This window comes from Stegostoma tigrinum, chromosome 6, assembly GCF_030684315.1.
Source record: "Stegostoma tigrinum isolate sSteTig4 chromosome 6, sSteTig4.hap1, whole genome shotgun sequence".
NCBI lineage: Eukaryota > Metazoa > Chordata > Chondrichthyes > Orectolobiformes > Stegostomatidae > Stegostoma > Stegostoma tigrinum.
In genome coordinates, this window is record NC_081359.1 from 1,890,306 (window position 1) to 1,915,056 (window position 24,751).

At 39.6% G+C, this 24,751-nt stretch overlaps 1 protein-coding gene across 2 annotated transcripts in view; it reads left to right on the forward strand.

The window, feature by feature from the left end:
- Positions 1 to 24,539, forward strand: part of yap1 (Yes1 associated transcriptional regulator) — a 115,108-nt gene extending 90,569 nt beyond the window's left edge. For both annotated transcript variants that reach the window (XM_048533043.2, XM_048533045.2), the window contains 4 exons: positions 15,383 to 15,570; positions 18,553 to 18,683; positions 20,909 to 21,021; positions 21,801 to 24,539. In XM_048533043.2, coding sequence (XP_048389000.1) covers positions 15,383 to 15,570; positions 18,553 to 18,683; positions 20,909 to 21,021; positions 21,801 to 22,039 — 671 coding nt within the window. In that variant the 3' untranslated portion in view covers positions 22,040 to 24,539. The remainder of the gene's footprint in view (positions 1 to 15,382; positions 15,571 to 18,552; positions 18,684 to 20,908; positions 21,022 to 21,800) is intronic.
- Positions 24,540 to 24,751: the final 212 nt, after the last annotated feature.

The window sequence follows — 24,751 nt, forward strand, 5'->3', positions numbered from 1 at the left end:
GGTCAGTCTAAGCATTGCTCACCTAATTTAATATTTCTTCATGCAAATGGGTGCTGTACTTTGTTTCTAAACTTCATGGAGAACTTGGCTTGTTTTATATTAATGTTGTGATAAATGTTATTTTTGCAAATTTTGGCCTAATTATTTAAAATCTGAGATTTGTAGATCTTGTGTTTGAATGATTTGGAGCCAAGGTGGATGGATGGATTTAGGATACAGATCAAAAGATGAATAGCACATTCCTATTCCTGCAAAACTTTTTGTTGTCTTAATGTTTTTATTTTCTGGCCACTCTGTCCTCCTGACTAGACAACTGAAGTAATTGTACCAAGCTAGTTATTAAGCTCTGCATCAAAGCGAACTTGTTTCAACCAGAATCTCACCAATACATTTGCTTATATCTTTCCCAGTGTCAAGGTGTGATGTTTTCTGTCCTTTGCAGAGTTATAAAAGTTTTACAATAACTTGTTGAGAAGCTCCTCAGTTTGTAATAAGCCTGAATCTGGATTCAATCTACAAATTGGATGTCATAAAGCATTCAGCACAGTGCAATTAAGACATTCCACTATGTAACATTGTGCAGTGAGGGAGTTCTTGTAATGTGTTCTGTGCTACTGTTTAGTTCATCTTGTATCTGAGGTAAAGAACCCTTTTGAGATGAGTAGAACATTGCAATACACCTGAATGTAATAAAATGCATCTTGCTGTTTCTCAAAAGTAGGCTTTTTATTTGAAGTTATTCGTGCTGATTCAGGACTTTGATCACCATAGTTGTGTTCTTTGTTTTACAGGCTTAAGCTTTGTAAGGCTTGAAAGTGGTTATTTTGTGTTATATTGATGAACTAGTCCAAAATAATTACCCTGTCACAAAATGACGGCAAACTGTGATTGCAGGGAAACAAAAGGAGTAAGGCTGTAGGTGAAGCAGTTAATGGTTATTGGATGATTTATATGGTCCTACAGAGCCTGAGATAACAGCCATTTAATTATAATTTGAAATGGAACAATTGGGAGCTGTGACTAATTAACAAACTAATAATCTGAACTGTTTCAATTACAATGAATAAGACATCTATTTTGTGAATAGATTCTCCCTAAAAAGATTTGTCTTTCTCAAAACTCATTTGTCTTTTTGCAGCACAAATGGCTTGGACAAAATTTCTAGCTCTGTTGCAGATCAGACACGTCATACTTTCTGGCTGGAATGTGTTATTTGATTCTGCTGGCTGTAAAACAATTCAGTAAACTTTTATAATGTGTAATTTAATCTAATCACTAAAGCAGGCTACAAGGTTCAGATAGGGTGATGGACAAACATGTTGCTTTCAAAGAACTGGTGTTTGCAATACTGGGCTGGGACAATACATGGTGCTCATAAAACTGACTTTGAAGAGAAAAGAGTGAGGCTATAAGTGAATTTCAAGGCCAGAATGAGAAAATCAAGGTGTAAGTGTACCATTTGTCACTAGAAATCAATAATATTGGATGCTGAATCCTTATGCTGAATGAGCTATCTGGACAATTGTTCACGATAGGATAGACCTCTGCCACCATTTGTCATTCTTTTATGGAGTCATAAATACCTACAGCACAGACACAGGCCCTTCGGCCCAAACTGGTTTATGCCAACCAAAGTGTCCATCCACGCAAACCTCATTTCTCTGCACTTGGCCCATATCCTTCTAAACCTTTCCTATCCATGTTTCAGCCAAATGCCTTTTAAATGTTGCTAATATACCGTCCTCAACCATGTCCACTGGCAGCTCACTCCATATGCATACCACACTCTGTAAAACAAAAATGTTGCCCCTTGGGTTTTCACACATTCCATTCCCTCTTAGCTTAAACTGATGCCCTGTAGTCTTTGATTTCCTAACCTGGGGGGAAAAAAACTGAGTGAAATCACTTTATACATGCCTGTTATGATCTTACACTTGTATAAGATCCCCCCTCAGTCTCCTATGCTCAAATGAAAATAGCCCTCGCTTGTCCAACTTCTCCTTATAACAATCTCTTGAGTCCTGGCAACATCCTTGTAAATTTCTTGCACACTCTTTCCAGTTTAATGACAAGGTGATCAAAACTGAACACATTACTGCAAGTGTGGCCTCACCAATGTCCTGTAGAACTGCAACATAACTTCCAAACTTCTTTACTCGATGACCTGACTGATACAGGCCAGTGTGCCAAAAGCCCTTCTCACTGCCCTGTCTACCTGTGACCCCCCTTTCAGAGAACCATGCACCTGAACTCCAAGGTGTCTCTGTTCTACTACACTCCTCAAGGCCTGACCATTGACCATGAAACGCAACTCACATTCCGCCTGGGAACCCTGCAGCCTGATGGTATCAATGTGGACTTCACCAGTTTCAAAATCTCCCCTTCCCCAACTGCATCCCTAAACCAGCCCAGTTCGTCCCCTCCCCCCACTGCACCACACAACCAGCCCAGCTCTTCTCCACCCCCCCCCCCCCCACTGCATCCCAAAACCAGTCCAACCTGTCTCTGCCTCCCTAACCGGTACTTCCTCTCACCCATCCCTTCCTCCCACCCCAAGCCGCACCCCCATCTACCTACTAACCTCATTCCACCTCCTTGACCTGTCTGTCTTCCCTGGACTGACCTATCCCCTCCCTACCTCCCCACCTATACTCTGTCCACCTATCTTCTTTACTCTCCATCTTCGGTCCACCTCCCCCTCTCCCCATTCCCCTCTCTGATGAAGGGTCTAGGCCCGAAACGTCAGCTTTTGTGCTCCTGAGATGCTGCTTGGCCTGCTGTGTTCATCCAGCCTCACATTTTATTATCTTGGAAAACTCCTACCTTGATTTAACTTTCCAAAGTGCAATACCTCACACTTATCTATATTAAACTCCATTTGCTATTTCTTGGCCCACTCCCCCAGCTGATCAGTATCCTGCTGCAATTTCTGATGACCTTTCTCGCTGTCCACAATACCGCCTATTTTAGTGTCATCTGCAAACTTACTATTCATGCCTTGTACTTTCCCATCCAAATCATTGATGTAGATAACAAACAGCAGCGGGCCCAGCACTGACCACCTGAGGCATTCCACTCTTTACAGGTCTCCAGTTCAACAAGTATCCTTCCACTATTACTCTCTGCTTCCTACTGTAAAGCCAGTTGTGGATCCAGATCTCCCTGTATTCCATGCACACTGACCTTCCAAAGCAGACTACCGTGTGGAACCTTATCAAAGGCCTTACTGAAATCCATATAGACTGTCCACTGCCCTGCTTCCTGGTCACTTCATCAAAGAACTGTTACAAATTTGAGAGGCATGATCTTCAACACACACAGTTGTACTGACTGCTCCTAATCAAACGCTGTCTATCCAAAAGCATGTATATCTAATCTTTTCAAGAAACTTTCCTACCTTAGATAATATGCTTATTGGTCTATAACTTCCAGGTTTTTCTTGGCAACCCTTCTTGAATAGGGGCGCAACATTTGCTACCCTCCAGTCTTCCGGGACCTCACCTTTGGCTAACGATGCAAATGTATCAGCCAGGGCTCCCACAATTTCTTCTCTTGCCTCTTGCAGGGTTCTTGGGTATATCTGCTTGGGATCAGGAGATTTATCCACCTTCATAACATTCTAATACTTCCAACAGCACCTCTACTGTGGCATGGACTGTCCCCAAGATACCACCTGTAACTTCCAAGAGTTCTGAAGTTTTCATGTCTTTCTCAATATTCATTGAGGACCTTGCCCATCTCCTGGGGTTCCACACATGTCCACTTTGGTTCTTGAGGGGTCCTATTGTCCCTCTAGTTATTCTTTTTTCCTTAATATACTTAAAGAATCTGTTTGGATTCACCCTAATCCTCTCAGCAAAAACTGTCTTGTGTTCCCTTTTTGCCTCCAAGGATTACCTTTATCCCAGCTGCCTATACCTGAGCCATACCTCTTTGTTGTTTCTGGTCAAAGCCTCAATATCTCTTGTCATCTGGGGTTCCCTATTCCTGCCAACATTGCCCTTCACTCACTCAGGAACATATTGGTTTTGAACTCTAGCTATCACGGTTTTAAAGGCCTCTCACTTGCTGGAGGACCCTTTGCCTACAAGCGAACTACTCCAATCAACCCCTGCAAGTTGTGTCTAATTCCATCAAAATTTGCCTTGCCCCAGTTTAGAACTTGGCCCCGTGACCAGTTTTGTCTCTCCATCGATATTTTAAAATTAATGGAACTATGATCACTGGTCCCAGAGTGCTCCTCCACTATCACATCGGTCTCTTCTTCTGCCCTGTTTCCCAAGGTTAGGTTGGGTTTTGCCTCTTACGGAGTAGGACCCTCTGTATACTGAACACATTTACCAAATTCTACCCCATCTGAGCCCTTAATGCCACAGCAGTCCTTAGGAAATCTAAATTCCCCTATTATGACAACCCTATTACTCCTGCAAACCTGCCCAGTCTCCCTGTATATTTGTTCTTCTAATTCCTGTTGACTGTTTGGGGGCCTGTAGTATAACCCCAATAATGTCATCACCATCTCCTTATATTTTAGCACCACCCCAAAGCCTCACTGGATGCTCCCTCAATTATTTAATTTCTGACCTGTTCCCTCCCCGCTTAGCCCTGTTTGTCATGCTATAATATCTCAGTCCTCATTGGCCTTACCTCTGAACTGCTTTGGATTAAATTGCATCTATTTCAATCCAACAGGCGTTCCTTTCTCCCTGTCATGTTCTAGCCTGACCTGTCTCTTCGACTTGCTGTTTCTGAATACTCTATCTCCTTCCAGCCTAGCATTTCTCTCCCTGCTGTTGTGGATCCCACCCCTAGCCAATCTAGTTTAAACCCTGTCTTGCAGTGTTACCAAATCTGCCCGCTAGTTTATTGGTCCCCGTCCGGTTCAAGTGCAACCCATCCCTCGTGAACACGTCACCTCTGCCCCTGAAAAGATCCCAGTGATCCAAGAATGTGAATTCATACCCCCGCACCAATTCTTTAGCCATGCATTCATCTGCCACATTCTCCTGTTCTTCCCCCAATAGAACATGGTGCTGAAAGTAATCTGGAGATTACCACTATCGGACCTGGTTTTTAACTGTTTTCCCAGCTATCTGTAATAACTCCAATAACTGTAATAACTATTTCGACCTATGTCATTTGTGCCAACCTGCACAATGACTTATGGCTGCTCACCCTCCCTCTTGAAAATGCTCTGCAGCTGCTTAGAGGCATCCTGGACCCCAACACCAGAGAAGCAACACAGCATCCTGGATTCCCATTTGCAGCCACAGAAACACCTGCATGTCCCCTAACTATTGAGTCTCCTGTCGCTAAGGTCCTGTTTACCTTTACCTTTACACTTTCCCACTGTGCCCCAGAGACAGTCATAATGCTGCTGGCTGGCTACTGGTGCTTTCTCCCGAATGGTCACCCCCTCCAGTGGTATCTGAAACGCTATAAAAGCAAAGTTGCTGGAAAAGCTCAGCAGGTCTGGCAGCATCTTTTCTTTTCCTTCACAGATGCTGCCAGACCTGCTGAGCTTTTCCAGCAACTTTGTTTTTGTTCCCGATGTACAGCATCAGCAGTTCTTTCGGTTTTAATTTAGTCTAAAACAGTATTCTTGTTTTCAAGGGGAATGGCCACAGGGGATTCCTGCACTCTGTCTACCTTCCTTTGCCTTCCCTAGTGGTTATCCAGCTACTCTTTGTGCCTTAGGTGTGACTACCTCACTATAGCTCTTACCTTTGATGCACTCAGCATCCTGAATGCATCCAGCTCCCTAACGTGGTCTCCTGGGTGCACTTCCCAGGGGTGTAGTCATCAGGGGTGATTAAAGTCTCCATGAGTGCTGATGTCCTGTAGGAGGAGCATGCTACTGACCTAACTACCATCTCAAATGCTCTAACGCTAAAGAAGAAAGCTAAGAGGACTTTACCTAAGTTTATCTGTACTCTTTTGCTGAGCTGCTGCTCACTAAAACGTCTTGAGCCAATGCCTGCCTTCTCACTCTGCTACCAACAAATTTTCCAATAGCAAATCTCTCTTCCCCCTCAAACCAAACAAAAAAAGGGAGGGTAACATTGCAGTGGTGTCATGTTTGGGTTGTAGCACTCCTTGATACAAGGCCCACCACAATCTGCTGTTCAGTGCAGGCGACTGTTTCCAGGCTCAAATGTATATGCTGAAGTGATGCCTCTCCCCCTCTTGCCCTCTGCTGGCTATTGTAATGCCATCTTGGTCTGGTGTGGTGCAAGAAAGTCATAATGTGGTATAACAATAAGACGTTCTTGTCTGAAACCAGTATATCGTTTACTGAAACAAAAACAAAAATTGCTGGACGAACTCAGATCTGTCAGCATTTGAGAGTGAAAGTAGAGCTACCATTTTGAGTCCTGTGATGATTCTTCAGTTCTGGTGGAGAGTCACTGAACTCTCTGCTTCCCATCTGCTGATGCTGCCAGACCCGATTTAACTACTCCAGCAATTTGTTTTTGTTTCAGATCTCCAGCATCCACAGTTCTTTGATTTGTATTAACTTAGTTTACTGCATGATCCCATTTGGGTACAAGTTACATTGAGATGATACATATTGTTTGAAAGATTGAGGCAGACCTGGGCAGTGAATCTAACTCTTAAGAACCAGAGCTGTTTTTTCACCTGAGACCACACAATGATATCATACCACGTGGTGTACAACACACGGAAGAAGAAGTGCTCTGCCTCCAAGCCCAACATCCTAAACATCTTCCTTTCCACAAGCTGGTGGTTTGGATGTTCTTTCAGAATAGATTTTCTTCCTACGTGGAGGATTGGTAAGTTTTTGCCATGACCTCAATTCACAGTGTAAGTCTCTGCATGCTGAAGGACTAATGTCCTTCAGGGAAGAAATCTTTTCTCCTGAAACAAAAACTTTATTTCCTCATTTAGAATGCTATTAATCTCATGAATTTAATAGAGAATTGCTGTCTTATTGAAACAAGCAATTTTTCATCTTTGACAGAATCCTGGATTTTTTTGTTGGCAGTTTCTTCTTGACAGTAACCTGCTTCTGAGCCAGCTAATTTCACTTTGCTCATGTCTAGAATCATTGGATCTCTTTGATCTGTGCAGGTTGATTTTTTTTTTCTCTCAATGTACTGATAAATCTATGATGAACCCTTGTAGACTCTGTACTTCAGCTGCAAAAAGTGAATTTGCTGGAAAAGCTCAGCAGGCCTGGCAGCATCTGAAGAAAAAAATCAGTTAACGTTTCAGGTCCGATGACTCTTCCTCAAAACTTCAGCTTGTTGATTAGGTCTGATGCTGGCATTTGCCCCTGCAGTTGCTTCATTAATGAAAACAGCCCTCACCTGTTGTGTCTTTGTACTTGAAGATTGCTGTTTACTTGATGTGAGATCTGTGGTTCTGATGATCCTTCCTTTCAAGATGGAGCAAGATGATGTTCCATTTGAACTTGTGCCTTCTGAGCATCCGATGTTGGGTTCAAGCCAGCTATTAGTTTATTCACTTGGTTCTGTTTTGCAGTCTAAACGTCTATGGTTAAGGCTGATTGAGCACAGGTGAATTGTTTTACCCAGTCAGTTTTCCCTTCAGTTGCATCACCGAACAAACATTCCACCTTATTACAGACCACGCTTTTCTTTTTTTTGGATCAATGAATTTTAAATTCTACTGATATTTCGTCTATATATCAGTCCAAATTTATGACTTGAGAAAAAGAGTGCTGCAGATTTTTATCTTTGTCTGACAATATTGTTTTTCAGAGCAATGAGAGATCATTTGAGACTTGTTGAATTCAGGAAATTTTGCCAGCTGACAGCCTCTGATCGAGCTGAAGTTTGATACAAAGCTACGCGTTCAAGGATAGCAGAAACATTCAAACCCTGTGAACTGAAAGCATCTTTTTCCCCCCCTCCCTCCATCTGGGGACAGATTATATATTTAAAAAAAGCACAGTCATAAATGCAATCAGTTTCTGACATTGTTGAGTTTAATTTTGGGGCCTCGGTTAATAAAGTGCCTAAGCAGAAAATGAGACGGTGTTCCTCCAGCATGCATTTGCTGTTTTTTTTTGGATGGGAGAGTTGAGGGAGCAGTGGGTGCAGGGAGAGGGAATGGTCATGAAGACAGATGATCATGTTACAGGTACCCCTGCGGAAATGTCGTCATCGGAACCAATGCAACGGTGACTGGGAGACGAATGGAATCTTTGCAGAAAGCAGCATTTGAGGTGGTGAAATCGACGTAACTGTGGGAGTCGGGCTTGTGTGCTTCAGTGAAACGTAGCTGCAGTCTGAGGAGAGAAATGCTAGCCTGAGTTGGGGGTTTTATTGAAGTGCAAGTAACTGCGAGATACAATATTAATAAAATTTGTCTACCTTTCAAGAATCAATGTTCCATTTAATTTCAGACCCTAAAATATATGCTTATTTGTTTGATTATTTCCATAACTCTTATTTTGTCTTTGTAGCAGTTATGTAATTCTAAATTCCAAGTAGTCTCTCTGTTTTGTCTCATTTGCATGACCTAAGCTGGTTTAAAACAGAGCCCTTAACTCAAATGTCCTAAAAGTTGTTATCACAATTGATGTCAGTCAAAAAATAAAAGCTGAATTACTGACTTAGCAACTTGCATCAATTTATTTTATCAATTATGTTCTCTTCTTAAAAAGAAAACTACAGCAAATTCTTAAAATATTACTTCAAACCAACTTCGCACCTTAAATGAGAAATGTTAGCAAAATGTTAATGTCCAGAACAGACCCGCAGTGTTCCAGCTGCGTCATCATCAATGTTTCATAAGCGTTTAACGTAACTGCCTTTCTTTTATACACTTTTTTTGGTTTTACTTAAGTACAGAGGTAAAGAGTTGTTTTGTTAAATGGCTAGCAAGAAGCTTTTTCCCAGAGCGGGGGACTCTATTAGGCGTCACGATTTCAAGATGAAAGGGGAAAAGTTTTTAAGGGAGATATGAGTGGAAAGTTCTTTACGCAGAGGGTAGTGGGTGCCTGGAACGCGTTGCCAGCGGAGATGGTAGAGGTGGGCATGATAGCATCGTTTAAGATGTATCTAGACAGATACATGAATGGGCAGGGAGCACAAGGATACAGATCCTTGGAAAATAGAGGATCTGGACTGGCGCAGGCTTGGAGGGCTGAAGGGTCTGTTCCTGTGCTGTAATTTTTTGTTCTTTGCTTGTCCTCTATTTGGCCTGTCACTATCCAAAACGTGTGTACACACTTTAGGTTTCTTTATCCCTGTAACCCCTTCAGAATTGTAGAACATTTTTTAACTTAAAAACACCAAAGCACTGCAGCTGTTGGAAATCAGACACAAAGTCATGAACTGCTAGAAAGCCTCAAAGCTTGGCAGCATCTTTGGAGAGAAAGCAGAGTTAACATTTCTGCCTCTGCTCATTGCAAAAACTGTTGACATCGGGTTTGTCCATGTCACATTTCATCGTCATGTTTCTACCTATTTCACTGCACTTTTTTTGTTTTCCTGAAGTCTGTTCGTATTCTTTCTCTAGCAATTTCAGAATGTAGTGTTGTTTCCAAACTTTAAAATTATGCCTTTTATTCATATGTTCAGGTCATTAATATGTATCAAAAAGGGCAGTGGCTGCAATGCCAGTGCTTGAGTCATGTCACTGGTCTGAGAGAAAGAACTCATTAACAATAGAGTTATATGGCATGGAAACACAGACCCTTACGTCCAATTTGTCCATGCCAACTGCATATCACAATCTGACCTAGTCCATTTGTCAGCATTTGGTCTATAATCCCATTAAACCCTTCCTGTTCATGTACCCATCCAGATGCCTTTTAAATGCTGTAATGTACTAGCCTCCACTACTTGCTCTGGCACCTCATTCCATACGCACGTTGCCCTTTGTGATAATGTTGCCGTTCAGGTTCTTTTTAAATCATTCCGTTCTCACCTTAAACCTATGCCTCCAGTTTTGGACCCTGCACCCCTGAGTCAAAGACCTTGGCTATTCACCCCCTTTCATCACATCAACTAACCCATCTCTTCAATGGTATATGTGATCATATGTCTCAACCATATTACTCTTGATCAAATCCTTTGTAACAATGGATAAGATTAAGTTAATCAAACATAATTGCCTCTTTCACTCACTATCTTCGTATATTCCCACCTAGAAGTCGAATTTGAGATTGATTTTGCAGGAAGAATTGAAGTGTTCACTTATACATGCAGAATATTTTCATGACGTTGACATGCAAGCTTAATTTGGGCCCCCAAATGAAACACAATCTTGAAATCCAAGAGAAGACTGTCACTACATCTTTGAATCTAGGGAGTTGTAAGTTTGTTTTCAGCAGTCGTTATTTTCTTTCTGCACTGGAGTCCATTGGTGTTTTATCTTTTGAATAACCATTAAAGAACAAAGTAAAAATCTACAGTCAGTAGAAGTGACACAAACTCTTCAAGATTCTTAAAATCTATGAGCAATGTCCTCTCGTTTGTTCTTCAATACCGGTGTTCCAGCTCCTGATTTCAGCATTATGTAATCATGTGTGACCATTTTTGTGAACCGAATGTAGCAACTGTATTTGGGTCTGAAAATAAAATCAAATATAGTAATCAGTATTCTGAATTCCAAAAAGGAGAAAATTTTAGAGAATAAATAGTTCTAAAAGCTCTATTTTTCTCATTTTCTATCGGGCACTGAATTCCATTGGCCTGTTGACACAAAGCATAGTACCCTTTAAAAATAAGTCTGTTTGTCTTAACTATCTAATGTTTATTTACAAAGATAATAGGCCATCCATTTCCAAAATAAGAACAGAAAATAACGGAAATACTCATTTTGAGCAACATTTGTGGAGAGAAAAACAGACCCGAGTATTCTAGTTGATGGTTCCTTTCTGCTGGAATTGGAAGATATTCAAGATATAACAAGTTTTTGTTACCAAGACAGGAAGCGGGAAGCTGGAAAGAGAGGAAAGTTCTGACATTGTATGGAAGGCTAGAAAGAATACATCTCAAAAAGAGGTAGAAACAGTATTTGATCAAAAGGTTGATTTGAAGGTCTCAATGGAAATAGCAGAGTTACCATCAACAATGGTCCTCCATTTAAAGAGAGGACATGATCTGAAATCTGCAAAATTGAAAATAAAACCTTCTTTAAATATAGGTCAAAGTGAACGTAAACCTCTTAGAGAATGAATCTGGGAAAATAGTTATAAGACCATAAGACATAGGAGTGGAAATAAGGCCATCCTGCCCATCAAGTAAATCATGTCTGATGGTCATTTCACCTCCACTTCCCTGCACTCTCCCCGTAGCCAAGAATTTGTCGATCTCTGCCTTGAAGTCATCTAATGACCCAGCCTCCTCTGCATTCTGTGGCAGTGAATTCCACAAGCCCACCACTCTCTGGCTGAAGAAATTTCATCTCATTTCAGTTTTAAATTTACCCCCCCTAATTTCAAAGCTGTGCCCACAGGTCCTAGTCTCCCCGCCTAATGGAAACGACTTCCCAGTGTCCACTCCTTCTAAGCCATACATTATCTTGTAAGTTTCTATTAGATCTCCCCATAACCTTCTAAACTCTAATGAGTACAATCCCAGGATCCTTAGCCATTCATCATACGTTAAACCTACCATCCCAGGGATCATCTGTGTGAATCTCCACTGGACACGCTCCAAGGCTAGTATGTCCTTCCCGAGGTGTGGGGCCCAAAATTGGACACAGTATTCTAAATGGGGCCCTGCTAGAGCTTTATAAAGTCTCAGAAGCACATTGCTGCTTTAGTATTCCCACCCTCTTGAGATAAATGACAACATTATATTTGCTTTCTTAATCACAGACTCAACCTGCAAGTTAACTTTTAGAGAATCCTGTACCAACACTCCCAGATCCCTTTGTACTTCTGCTTTGTGAATTTTCTCACCGTTTAGAAAATAGTCCATGCCTGTATTCTTTTTTTCTGAAGTGCAAAACCTCACATTTACTTGCATTGAATTTCATCAGCCATTTCCTGGACCACTCTCCTAAACTGTCTAAATCTTTCTGCAGCTTCCCTACCTCCTCAGTACTACCTGCCTGTCCACCTATCTTTGTATCATCGGCAAACTTCGCCAGAATGCCCCCAGTCCCTTCACCCAGATCATTAATATATAAGGTGAACAGCTGCGGCTCCAACACTGAGCCCCACGGGACACCACTCGTCACCGGTTGCCATTCTGAAAAAGAGCCTTTTATCCCAACTCTCTGCCTTCTGTCAGACAGCCAATCCTCAATCCAGGCCAGTAGCTCACCTCGAGCACCATGGGCCCTCACCTTGCTCGGCAGCCTCCCGTGAGGCACCGTATCAAAGGCATTTTGGCAGTCTGGATAGATAACACCACCTGGGTTTTCCTGGTCTAACATACTTGTTACTTCTTCAAAGGGGAACAAGGAAATGGCAGATGAGTTAAACAGGTATTTGCATCAGTCTTTATGGTGGAAGATGCTTCTAGCATTCCAGCAATGTTAAAGGCAGTGGGGAGCAAGGAATTAGGAACTATCACCCTCACTGGAAAAGTGCATTAGACAAACTAATGGGGTGAAAGACAGGTCCCCTGGCCCTGTTGGATTTCATTCTAGTATGTTAAAAGTAGTAGGTACAGAGAGAGTGATGCGTTGGTTGTAATTTTCCCAAACAACTTAGATTCTGAAGAAGAAAAACTGCCATTATGCCCTATTCAAAAAAAAAACGAAAAACGTGGGTAACTGTGTGCCAGAGATAATGGGAACTGCAGATGCTGGAGAATTCCAAGATAATAAAATGTGAGGCTGGATGAACACAGCAGGCCAAGCAGCATCTCAGGAGCACAAAAGCTGACGTTTCGGGCCTAGACCCTTCATCAGAGAGCTCTGATGAAGGGTCTAGGCCCGAAACGTCAGCTTTTGTGCTCCTGAGATGCTGCTTGGCCTGCTGTGTTCATCCAGCCTCACATTTTATTAACTATGCCAATTAGCTTAGCGTCTATTGTTGGAAAAATTGTATCCAATTATTAAGGGACTAATAGCAAAACAATCAGAATCCATAATCTAATCAAGCAAAGTCAACATGGTTTCATGAAAGGGAGATCAAATCTGATTAACTTGCTTCTCAAAAAAAAAACCAGCTGGATAGAAGAGAGCTAGTAGATGTGCTGACTGGATTCTGCAGAAGGTATTCAACAAAATACCTCACAAAAGATCAAGTCAGAAGATAATAGCTAGAAAATTTGAGAATAACAAGAAACTTTTTTAAAAATGAGGGCTGATAACTTTTATTAAAAAAAAATGTGCTGATTGGTTTGACAATGGTTGGCATGGAGATGCAGCTAGGATAGTTAATCTTGGTTAACTGATCAAATTGAAGCTAGGTTGATCAATGATTAGTCGGGGCATTGCCATCGGGTTACAGCACAACACAGCCCTGACTCTGAATATATCTTCAGCCAAGTCCAAATGAATTACATGAATCCAACTGACAGTCTAGCACTGCAGTCAGTTCTAATGGTATTTTTGTGCCAACAATGCTTTGATCAAATAGCACCGTCTTGTGCTGTGTAATTGTTGATTCCTTTCTAAATTTTGCTCTTACATTTCAGTACTGGGGAGTTCAAAACAAAATACTATGGGCTATCTATTTGTGTGATTTGGAAATGCAATGGGAAATTTTGAATTATATAATAGCTGGTTAATGATTACATTGTGCGACTTAATGTAAGAAATAGGATACAAGAGCATTTCTGGACTTGTATTTTCACAAACTTTCAATGTGTTAAAATAAGATACACAAAAATAATTTTAAAAATTATGTTGCTTCTCCAATTTCGCTGCAGCTTAGCTTTTGTTATTTTACGAAATCAGTGCAGAGGTGATTGATACACCTGGTCAGTCTCTGAGCTGAATAGAAGCTGGCATTTTTCTTGGTCGTGAATACTTTGAGCAGAATGTGAAACCAGACTTTAGATCAGAGAGAGAATCCTTTCTTGGAAACAAAAATATATGTATTCATGTTCTTGCGTATCTGTTTGGCAGATAGTTGGCTGTTTGGTTTAGGTTTTTACCAGGCTGCTCTAAAAGCAGTACCCAAAGTCTATAAAGTACGGATTTATTTCATTTTAAAGCAATCAAATGAAAGGCAAACGTAACAAACAAATACTGGCAACATAAACTAGGTTAGTTAGTATCCTAAAGTAAGTAGCAGGTAGAGTGCCTTCAGTTAGTGATGACAGCTGCATCATTTCACAAAGGACTACTGAAGTAAAAATCCTGCTTAACACTAGTTTTCTTCGAAGTGTTCTTCTTCCCCTAAAAATCCTGCTGGGTAGTATATAATACAATTTTAAATTATTGATATGCTGAAAGGACAATGTTTCTCACATGCTGTAAAACCTCAGACATACTCTAGTTTTGAGCTTCCTGTTTTTCTTATTTTAAATTTGAAAGCTCTTGTGTTCCGACATGGTATGTTTGTGCAATTGAGGTTAATGTATCCAAGCTTTACTGGACTCCTGAATAATATATTCGGAAGTGCAATGGATCCTTGACATTTGACAGCAAATTTTAGTTTTTCAAGGATATAGCCTCACTCTGGTGTGCCACCCATAATAAACTTTGTTAACTATTTTGGCCAGAACATAACCAATGTTTGATAGTGAGTTGATTTATGCAGGAATGTATGGGTACTTTAAATAAAGGCCTTGAAGCCCAGATATTCAGGTTTCAGAAGAGATTTACCAGGATGTTACCAGGCTGGAATGTTTTCACTGGAGCATAGGAGGCTGAGGGGTGACAACATCAAGGTTTACAAAATCATGAGGGGCATAGATAAGGTGAACAGCAAGGATCTTTTCCCTAGGTTGGAGGAGTTCAAAATCAGGGGCATATTTTTAAGGTGAGAGGAGAAAAATTTAAAAGGGACCCAAGGGGCAGCCTTTTCACACAAGGTGGTTTGTATTTGGAATGAACAGTCGGAGGAAATGATAGATGTTGTAAATGTACCTGCATCAGAGAGGCATTCAAACAGGTGTCAATAGGAAAGGTGTAGAGGGGCAAGTGCCAAATGCAGGCAAATGAGACTAGTTTGGTTTGGGAAACTTGGTCGGCATGGATGAACTGGACTAAAGGGTCTGTTTCCATGCTGTATGACTGAGACATTCAGGATGTTTGAACTATGCTGTTTGAGTGCAGTCCATTTTTAAAAAAAGTATTGTGGCATTTCTGAAAAAACACCTGTTTATTTCAAATTGCAAACTTTTGACTTGTAAGCTTCTGCAGGATTTCTAGTCATATTGTATTCTAGGTTACATTTGAGATTTTAGTTGTTATGGTTTTAATAAGGCTTCAATTAAACTTTTTTGTTTGATTATTATTGTCTTGTTTTTGATAACAGCAGTGGACCAACAAAGATTGACTCAAAGTGCTCCTGTCAAGACACCTCCATCCATAGGTCCTCATAGTCCACATAGTCCACAAGGTGGAGCAATGTCAGGTTCGAATACACAGCAACAGATGAGATTGCAACAACTCCAGTTTGAGAAAGAGAGACTTCGACTGAAGCATCAAGAGCTCCTACGACAGGTGAGTTTCTGAATTAAAACTGGAGTAAACTATAACCATTTTACTGTAGCTATTGACTTCGGGGAGCCTTGATGGCGCACATGACCATATGGTACATAATTTTTTTTAAGCTGGTCCCCGCCTTCCAAAAGTGTAAGTGTTTTGGCAGAATCAGGGTCACATACTGAAAGTAAATAATACATTTTTAATAAAAAGCATCTTTCCATTGGATACAGTAGTACATTCAGTGCAGGATTTGTAGAGAGAAAACAGTTCTGTCTTTATCCTTAATCATCTCTGGTTAGATAATTCCTGTTATACTTAGAAGAAAACTTTCAAGCAAATGTTACAAAATCAAAGCTGATAAGTCGTCTGGTTTAACTATAGAGTTTTGTAGCATAGAAAGGGGTACTGTTTTGTCGGTCATCTTTATGTCATGGTTTTACTAAAGCCTTCCAAAACTAATACATGTTTGCTACTTATAACTTTGCATCTTTCTTGCTTGAAATATGAATCAAATTTCCCTTGAAGATTTGATGATGCTACCTCAGTTGCAAAACCAGAGGAGCCAATGGCCTAATGGCATTGTCACTAGACTATTAATCCAGAGACCTGGGTAGTGTTCTGGGAACCCAGGTTCAAATCCTGCTACGGCAGATGGTGGAATTTGAGTTCAGTAAAACTCTAGGATTAAGAGTCTGATGAAACCATTGTTGATAATCAGAAAAAGATTAACATCCTTACAATTGATTTACCATTGTTTTGATCTTGACATAAACTCCTCTGGTCCAGCAAAGGCTTGATCCCAAGCTGTTGGATTAGTGAAATACATGCTGTCCTTCCTGGGGCTAAAGATTTTATGCTTCCTTTGTCCCTTTCATCCTCACTCCGACACACTTGGAAAGGAATGTCCACTGACTCCACAACTTGTCAAAATGGTATTTCCTTATTTCTTGATTGTTACCAAGTTCCTGTACTTAACCACAGCTACTCATAGTTGCATGTAAACAACTCAGTACTATTGACCAGCCATCTTTTAAAAACACAAAACTTGCAGTGTTGGTTTTATGGATGGGTGAAAAATAATGGGAACAGTACTTTAATAGCACCGTTTCACAGGTTTAGTGAGATGGTAGTACTGTTTCCACCCAATGCCTTTACCCTGGAGTTGTGGCTGTAATTGTCCCTCCAAACATGCTCCTGTTTCAAATCCTCTTTGTTTCAAATATGCTTGCTATAGAGTCAATACAGCCTGTGGCTACACAACCTTTCAATTCTGTTGCATTTCCTGTTGTACCTCAAACAGTGTTGAGTTACAACAAAATGCTTGTGCAATATATCTAAGATGTGTTGCAGCAACATAGCAGTGCTTGTTGTCAGCATCTTGCAAACTTGCAACTTCTATCTGAAATAATGAGGAGCAGACACATGAGGACACCACCACCTGCAGGTTCGCATCCAAGCCACACTATTTAGCTTGCAACTATTTTGCGTCTTTTGTTGCCTCTGGATCAGAATCTTGAAGCTCCTTTCCTTGCAGCATTGCAGGCCATACCTGTGCCAGCTGGCCTGTGGCAGTACAGTAACGCGGCTTACAACCACCATTTCAAGGCAAGTGAGGAGAACAACAAATGCTGACACTTGCATCCTCCGAAGGCAGAAGTAAAATCACATCCTTCCATCATGTTTAATGCTTCTAGTTCTCAGCTTGTGTTTAATGTGCTGTCGTCTAGGTAGATATCAATAATTTATGAATTCATTCTTTTTCATGGTTTTGTGTTTTGATACCTTACGTCTGTGACTCTTTGTGGTGAGTCCTAGATTTTTAGACATGATAAATCGCAGGAGGAGGCTGTTTCATTCTTTGATAGCACTGTTCAGTTAGCTACACAGCCCTTTCTTCCCAATTATATCATTTTCCCTTCAAAACTATATTCAGTTCTTTCACTGAATATTTCTATTGCGTTCACTTTTATTGCCTCTTTAAGCTAATGCATTTCCGACTGCAATTTGCTATTTTGTTTTTAATTAAGAGGATCTATAAAAATTGCTCATCAAACCACCTCTAAAACATCACAATCAACGCTGCCCGTAAACAGAATAACCCCCACTTGATCACCCTATCCACATCATTGCAGTCCCTCATTGCAGAAGCACATTGATGGAATGGTACTAGCACCCTCTCAGACTATGACATCAATTCCAACCTGTAGTCCCTGACATAAATACAATACACCATCAACCAGAATTTTAGATTTGGAATAACTTCCTGCATTTGTGTTCACTCATCTGCTAAATAAATCTAAAAATCCATATCTGCTCTCAACTTATCCTGTGAACACAACCTCAGGTGTCTCTGTTCCTGCAGTCTCGAATTATTTGCAATGTTGCTTGTTATTCTTCCTATGCCCTCCTGAAATCGGTTATTATCTTTATTGTTTACTGTGTTTCTAAATTCTATGTAACCTGTAAACTTTGAAATTATCCTATATGCAAATCTACAGGACCTAAATGTGTATCAAATAAGCAGTTGCCATCCTAATGTCAACACCTGGAGTCCACTGACTTCAGTTCTTTTATAAACATGTTTATTGCCCCTACTGCTGGCCCTCTTAGTCCATTCACCTTTAGAATTTTAAGCAATGCTATTGTAAGATTCTTAAACACAGGAAGTTGATATATACACCAACTGCATTGTCCTGGATATCCCTTTCTTTTTTCAAAAAGAAATTATGTACTTGGTTTATCTAATTAACTTCAGCGGATGTATAAGAAATGGATTTAACTGCGTTGACTGCCTCCCAGTGGAAAATTATTGTAAGCCTTGTATATATGATGCAGCAACGGAAGGTACATAGTTAGATGGTGTTAATACCAATTGTTCAGTGACTCTTCTACAAAGAAAGATAGGGCAGCAGTACATTTTCTTCAAAAAAGTAAGTTACCACTGCATTTTAAGTCAAGTTTTTTGTGGTCAGTAGCTACTCTTCTCTCTGTTCAAAGGAAATGGCCTTACGTAGCCAATTGCCAAGCATGGAACAAGATGGCAGCCCCCAGACTCCAGTTTCTTCACCTGCGATGTCCCAAGACATGAGGACAATGACTACCAACAGTTCAGATCCATTCCTTAATAGGTGGGTGTTGGTCTAAAAACTTTTTTACACGCTGTATATAAATTTGTATTTTAAGTGCTCTTGAGATTTCATGTGGTTGCATCCTCGGTATGATACTTGCTCACTTCCTCTGAAAGTTAACAGTGCATATTAGCAGTAGAAAAATGAGAATCTACAATTTTGAACCTGATGCAGGACTTTGGTTTTGCATGTCTGGTTAGCTCTCTTGCTGACGCCATAAGTGGAACTTTTGCATTTGTTCATGATACTAAAATCACTTCTGGTGAAACAACATGTGATGAAATGGGACCAGTGTAATTGCGCAGGCTTTTTCACTGGAGTATTACATCCATTTGTGAAGTAAAATTCATGTAGCAGCTGTTTGAAATGTGACACTAAACAGGAGTGGAGTAAATGTTGCGAAGTTATGACAAATTCCAAATCCATTGAATTATATTGAATGTGCTCTACTTTCCAGAGTGCAATACTACCCTTTATAGTTCTGGCTGAGTGGCACTTTGCTCCATCTAAATATTGAAAAGACTGAAGTAATTGTCTGAAATGCCTTTCGATTTCCGAATAGTCGTTGCATATTCCATCCTTCTCAGCTTCTGTTATGCCATTCTCGGACAGCTAGGAACCTACTGCAGTAGCACCTTTTTGGGGTGGAGCCCCTTCTCCCTGCTCCTAATTACCCGACTGACCAGCAGCCCAAATCTCCAACCTTCTCTATCGCCATCCAACTGGCTAAAATTGACTGTTCAGTAGCTCATAGCTGATCCTAATTCTGTGACCTCAAGTCCAACAGCTTTTTCTGTTTGCCCCATTGCATTCTTCTGTTTGTCTTTTCTGAGAATGAAACTGAGCATGCTTGTACTCTGCTTATGACATTCCAAACACTTATGTAATAAATTGCAGGAGAAGATTGCCAACATGGTATGAAACAGAGGGCTTTTGTGAAACCTTTCCAGCTGCTGCATGTGCCATTTTGCTTGTCTGTATTTTGTATCTATACAGGCGTGACCTTCAATTTAGTAGCAACTATGACGCAGTACCTGCTTAGTGTCCAAGTGGACATTCTTGCTCCTTGTGCAAGCTATCCTTTTCTTGTCTGTTATACCTAAAGGTAAATTTTTGGGACCTGTTTAGTAAAGCAGTTTTCACGTGACACTGTTAAAAGCTCTTACTCCATCTGACTTGAGGGAATTAGGGTAACTTTCTCCTCATTGCATTTGCTTTGATATCAGATGATGTCTTTGTTCCAAGTTCAGGCTACATTTAGTGCAAAAGTAACTAATTTTTTCACAGCTGTTATACTAAGTCCAACCAAATCCAGAGGCCCTACATAATATTTCTGAGGCAAATTTGAACTGAGTGTAACCAAGTTGTAATCCTATCTGTTTTAAATGGTTATTGTTTCTCAAATGTCCAAACTGAGACATAGCAACATTACCTGCTGAAGTATGGGATCTGGAACTGTATTTCTTAATAGTTTTGAAAATGCACCAGTCTAGTTGAAGTGATTATATTTCTTATGATATACATAATCTTTGCATCAGAACATCTGTTATCTCCCAAGATATTTGAAGTATAATCATGCAAAATCTTGTGAATATTTTCTTTGAAGGTGATGGAAGATGCACGCTTTATTTAGTAAAATTGAAGTTTTCAAAAAAATCTATACGTTGTGCAACATTTTTGTAAAACCTGTATTGAAGGTCTTTTTTCAGCTGTGTCAAACTGTATATTGTATACAACTATACAGGAGTATACCATATCCCTCACTTGAATTAAATGTTGGGGATAACATGTCCCTATGTTACCAGAACATGTTCTTAGTCTGAGTTTTCTTGATTCACATTAATTTTCAGTTATGTAATGAACTAATTGGGATGAGTTTCCACAAAATTAACTGATATGGATAAGCAGAATGAAAAACAAATAGAGCATGAGGACACATGGTTGTAAAAAGCAGACAGTAAAGCCGCTTGCTTAGACCCACACAATGAAGTGATTCATACTCGGCATTACCAGTTTCTGCCTACCTCTCAGATTTTCAGTAATCGGCTTGGATTCAATGCACTGTTCAGAGGCTTTGCTCATCAGAAGCTAAAATCCAGAGGATGTTTGTTTTCCTCGGGAAGAGGAAGGGGTATGCATGTCGGAAGAATTGTTTTTCTCAGCATATAACTGTTTTTCCCGCCCCACCCCAATCTTTCCTCCCTACTGCTTTATATTTCTTGCAGTGGAACATACCATTCCAGGGAGGAAAGTACAGACAGTGGACTTGGCATGAGCAGCTACAGTGTACCAAGAACACCTGATGACTTTCTTAACAGCGTCGAGGAAATGGATACAGGTCTGTTGGGTTCCTGGAACAGAAAATTCTCTTGTTTTCAAAATGCATGCAATTTTTTTTTAAAAAAGACAATCGTCCAAGTTTTTAATGAAAAATTATGAATGGCATTAGCTTAACGATTGGTAAATGTTCAATTTTACATTTAGTAAATTAATCAATGTTTCAAGTTGTCTTTACTTTTATTAACAAAGGGTTATCATGTTTAAGTTTGTGTTGAGGTAGCTGATTTGAGCAATGGTACTACAGTAGCTGATGAGTACCATGGCTTCAGTGCACTTGGGCTTGCAAGGAGATTCAAGGATTTTATTTCCCGTTGTTCATTAACCTCTGCTACAAAATATAAATGAGCTTATAAAAGATGAAAGCATCGCTGCCAACTGTGTCGCTTTACATGTCCAAAGCACTTGACAGATAATCATGCTATTGAGCATCCTCTAGCAGGTTAGGTGGATTGGCCATGCTTGATTGCCCATAATATCTATGGATGTGCAAGCTAGGTGGATTAGTCATGGGTTAGCAGGGTTATAGGGTAAGGGGTGGGTTGGATGCACATCGGAGAGGTGGTGTGAATTCCAAGCTGAATGGCCTGCTTCCATAGGGACACTATGATTCTATAATAGGGATGCTATGATTCTATAAAAGAGCAGGGACAATTTGGGAATGAAATATGACAGTTGAACATTATTATTATTTTTCCTTTCAGTATTTGAACTTTAGGAATTAGGCTGTCTTTTGAACAATTGTGTTATCTTCAGTTTCTTTGTGATTTGTCTACCTAGTTGAAAGCCTTGGTCCAAATAATATTGGGTCTCAGCAAAATCGTTTTCCTGACTACTTGGAAACTATCCCTGGTACTAATGTGGACCTTGGGACACTGGAGGAAGACAGCATGAATGTAGAAGGAGAAGAATTAATGCCAAGCCTACAGGAGGCACTGAGCTCTGACATTCTCAATGACATGGAGTCTGTCCTTGCTGCCACGAAGATAGATAAGGAGAGCTTCCTGACATGGCTATAGGGCCCTTGGTCCTGTCAGACTACCTTTGATTCTGTGAAGGATATCTAAACTTGAGATATTTTTGTGACTTGTTATGGACTTCTGAATTGTCTCTCCTCTGATGCAACATTGGATAAACTCTGAATATTTGAAAAGGATTCTGCCCATTGTATTTCACGCATTTTCCATATAATGGTAGCAAAAACTGTAGAATTTCAACCTGTTTTCCCTTAATCAGTTAGAATATATGACTGTCTATCCATTTTCCCTGCCCCATTTCATACATTTGGAACAAAACCTGTCATTGAGTGTAATTCTTTATTTGTAGAAGTTGTGAAGTTCAGTAGCAGTGATCTCATTTTTTTGCTTTCCCAATATTTTTCAGATGTGTAAATCAGTTAAAGCAAGTAAGATTGATGGTAAAGTAGGCTTAATTGTGTTATCAGGTTTGCTTTATGGCTGCTAAGATGTCACAGAATCTGGTGCCAGTTCTAAGTGCCTTTGCCCAGCTTCTTTGAAACTCTGTTACATCTTGTATCCAAATGTGCTGTCTATCTCAGTCTTCCATTTTGCAGTATACACAGTATCTAACCTGCTTTTGTCTTTAAGCAAAGTGAAGTATAATTTTCAAATAACTGCCCTGTCAAGTCTGGGAATTGGGTGACTTCAAAGTGAACTGTCAGCTGTTAGTTTAATTTGATCTTATTTAAATATGAAAGATTTGGTGCTTTTTAATTACTTGTACATGCTTTTATAGTATATTAGACATGTACATTTTTCTGTAATGTCTTACCAAAATTAGTTGAGCTGGTGTAGGTTTTTTCTTTCAAAAGGTTACTTTTAAACCAAAAGAGACAAAACATGATAAATAAGGAAGTGCTGGTTATGTACCTACTTAAAAGCATATGAACTTCTTTTGTAGGTTGAGTGGTTAAATGGCTTGTTGGGACATGTTAGATGGTCAACAGGACATTATAGTGTCAGGAGTCCTATATACAGTAGTGTATTGTAGGTGGGGGTTAATGGTTATAAGAATACATTTATGTATATGATAAAATATTAGATTTAAGAATTGCAACAAATCAGCAGGAGCTTTGTGATCAAAAAGATCTCCAAAGAGTATTCCTTTTTCTGAAGTTCATAGGCCTATTTTTGGAACATGATTCATTCAGACATGAACTGCTAAATACGTTATACCTTTTTGTATTTGGGGTTTTTACTTGTAAAGATAATGTGGCTTGTGAATTGAGTATATTTTTTATAGGTACTGATGGAGAACCCAGGAAAACATTTTAACTTTTCAATGTTACTAAATCCTCTTCCAGTTTCTTTTTCAATCCTTGGAGAGTGCTGATTTTAGCTCTATCCAAGTAGAGAAAAAAAAATACTGTACAGCTTCTACATTCTACACAGGCCTAGTGTTGTTTCTTGGGCTACGATTTTTTAAAGTTTCTTTTGTATTGAGTCTTAAAACTGTGTATTTATTGAAAGTGCTACATTTCAAATCTCGTGCGTTGAAATGGAACTTTCTGCCTGGGCTTCCATTTGTCTTGTAGCATTTTTAAAATTGTACACAAGTGAACAATAATTTTGTAGGAATTGTATAAATTTGACAATGCACACTCAAACATTTATTTAGCAGCTTGTACGCAGAGATGAGCAGCAAGATTACATCGAATCAGTTTGTAGTTTTGTATTAAATTTGTACTAGAAGTGCTATTTTGAGAGGCCATCATAGATTCTAAACTTAGCGCAAGTTCAAATGTGTACTTGCAGCTCGAATCCTAGGGATGAGCAATAATATTAGATCATTTTGTGGTTTTGTGCTCACCTTTGTATCAGTACTAATTAGAAAAGGCACCATAAATTCTAAGCTTCTATTTTTAAAACTAAATTCTAAATTCATTAAGCTCAACAACTTTCCACCTTTTTTAAAAGAAAGTGGATTCTGGTGTATGTCATCTTGTTGAAATTTAATTACCTTTTTAAGTAAACAGCAAAGCAAGCATAATCATTACTTTGCATGATCATGTACAGGTAGTTATACAAGTGAGAGGAAAGGTTGTATTTTTAATTTCTAAGAGTTGATAATCCGTGTGGTTCTCACCTACCAGTTAAACAAATCAGTGTTGAAATAAAACAATGCAACAAAAAATTTAAATTTACTAAATATTTCCAAATACTCCTCTGAGTAAATGTACAGTTTTGCTTTTGCACATGCATCATGAAATCTTGCTGATCATGACCTTAATATCTTTAAATAGCCAAAATGTATGCTTGGCATACATAGAACACTGACATTTTTGATAGTTGTTAAACATGTAATATTATTTTATTATATAGTTCTGATAAATGCACACATACTTCAATATATAATACAGTAATGTTGATTTTTTAGCTGTACCAGCATGCCAGTATATGGATACATACAGTAAATTCTGTTGCATTTATTTCTGTATGTAATACTTTCCAATGGTTCATGACGATTCATGTGGTATAAAATATATTCTTTGTGGTAAAACGTTTCTTTTTTTTCTTGCAACTAACTATGGATTTGACAGTGTTTGTCTATACTCCTAACAGCTCCACTTCCACCCATTCCAACTTGGGATATTTGCATGGGTCAAAAATAGGATGTTCTTCCACTTAATTGGTAGATGTGCCATCTGTATGCTAAACAAATCAATCAATTCTGTATTTTTCAGATACGTAACGACAAATGACAAGATTAAA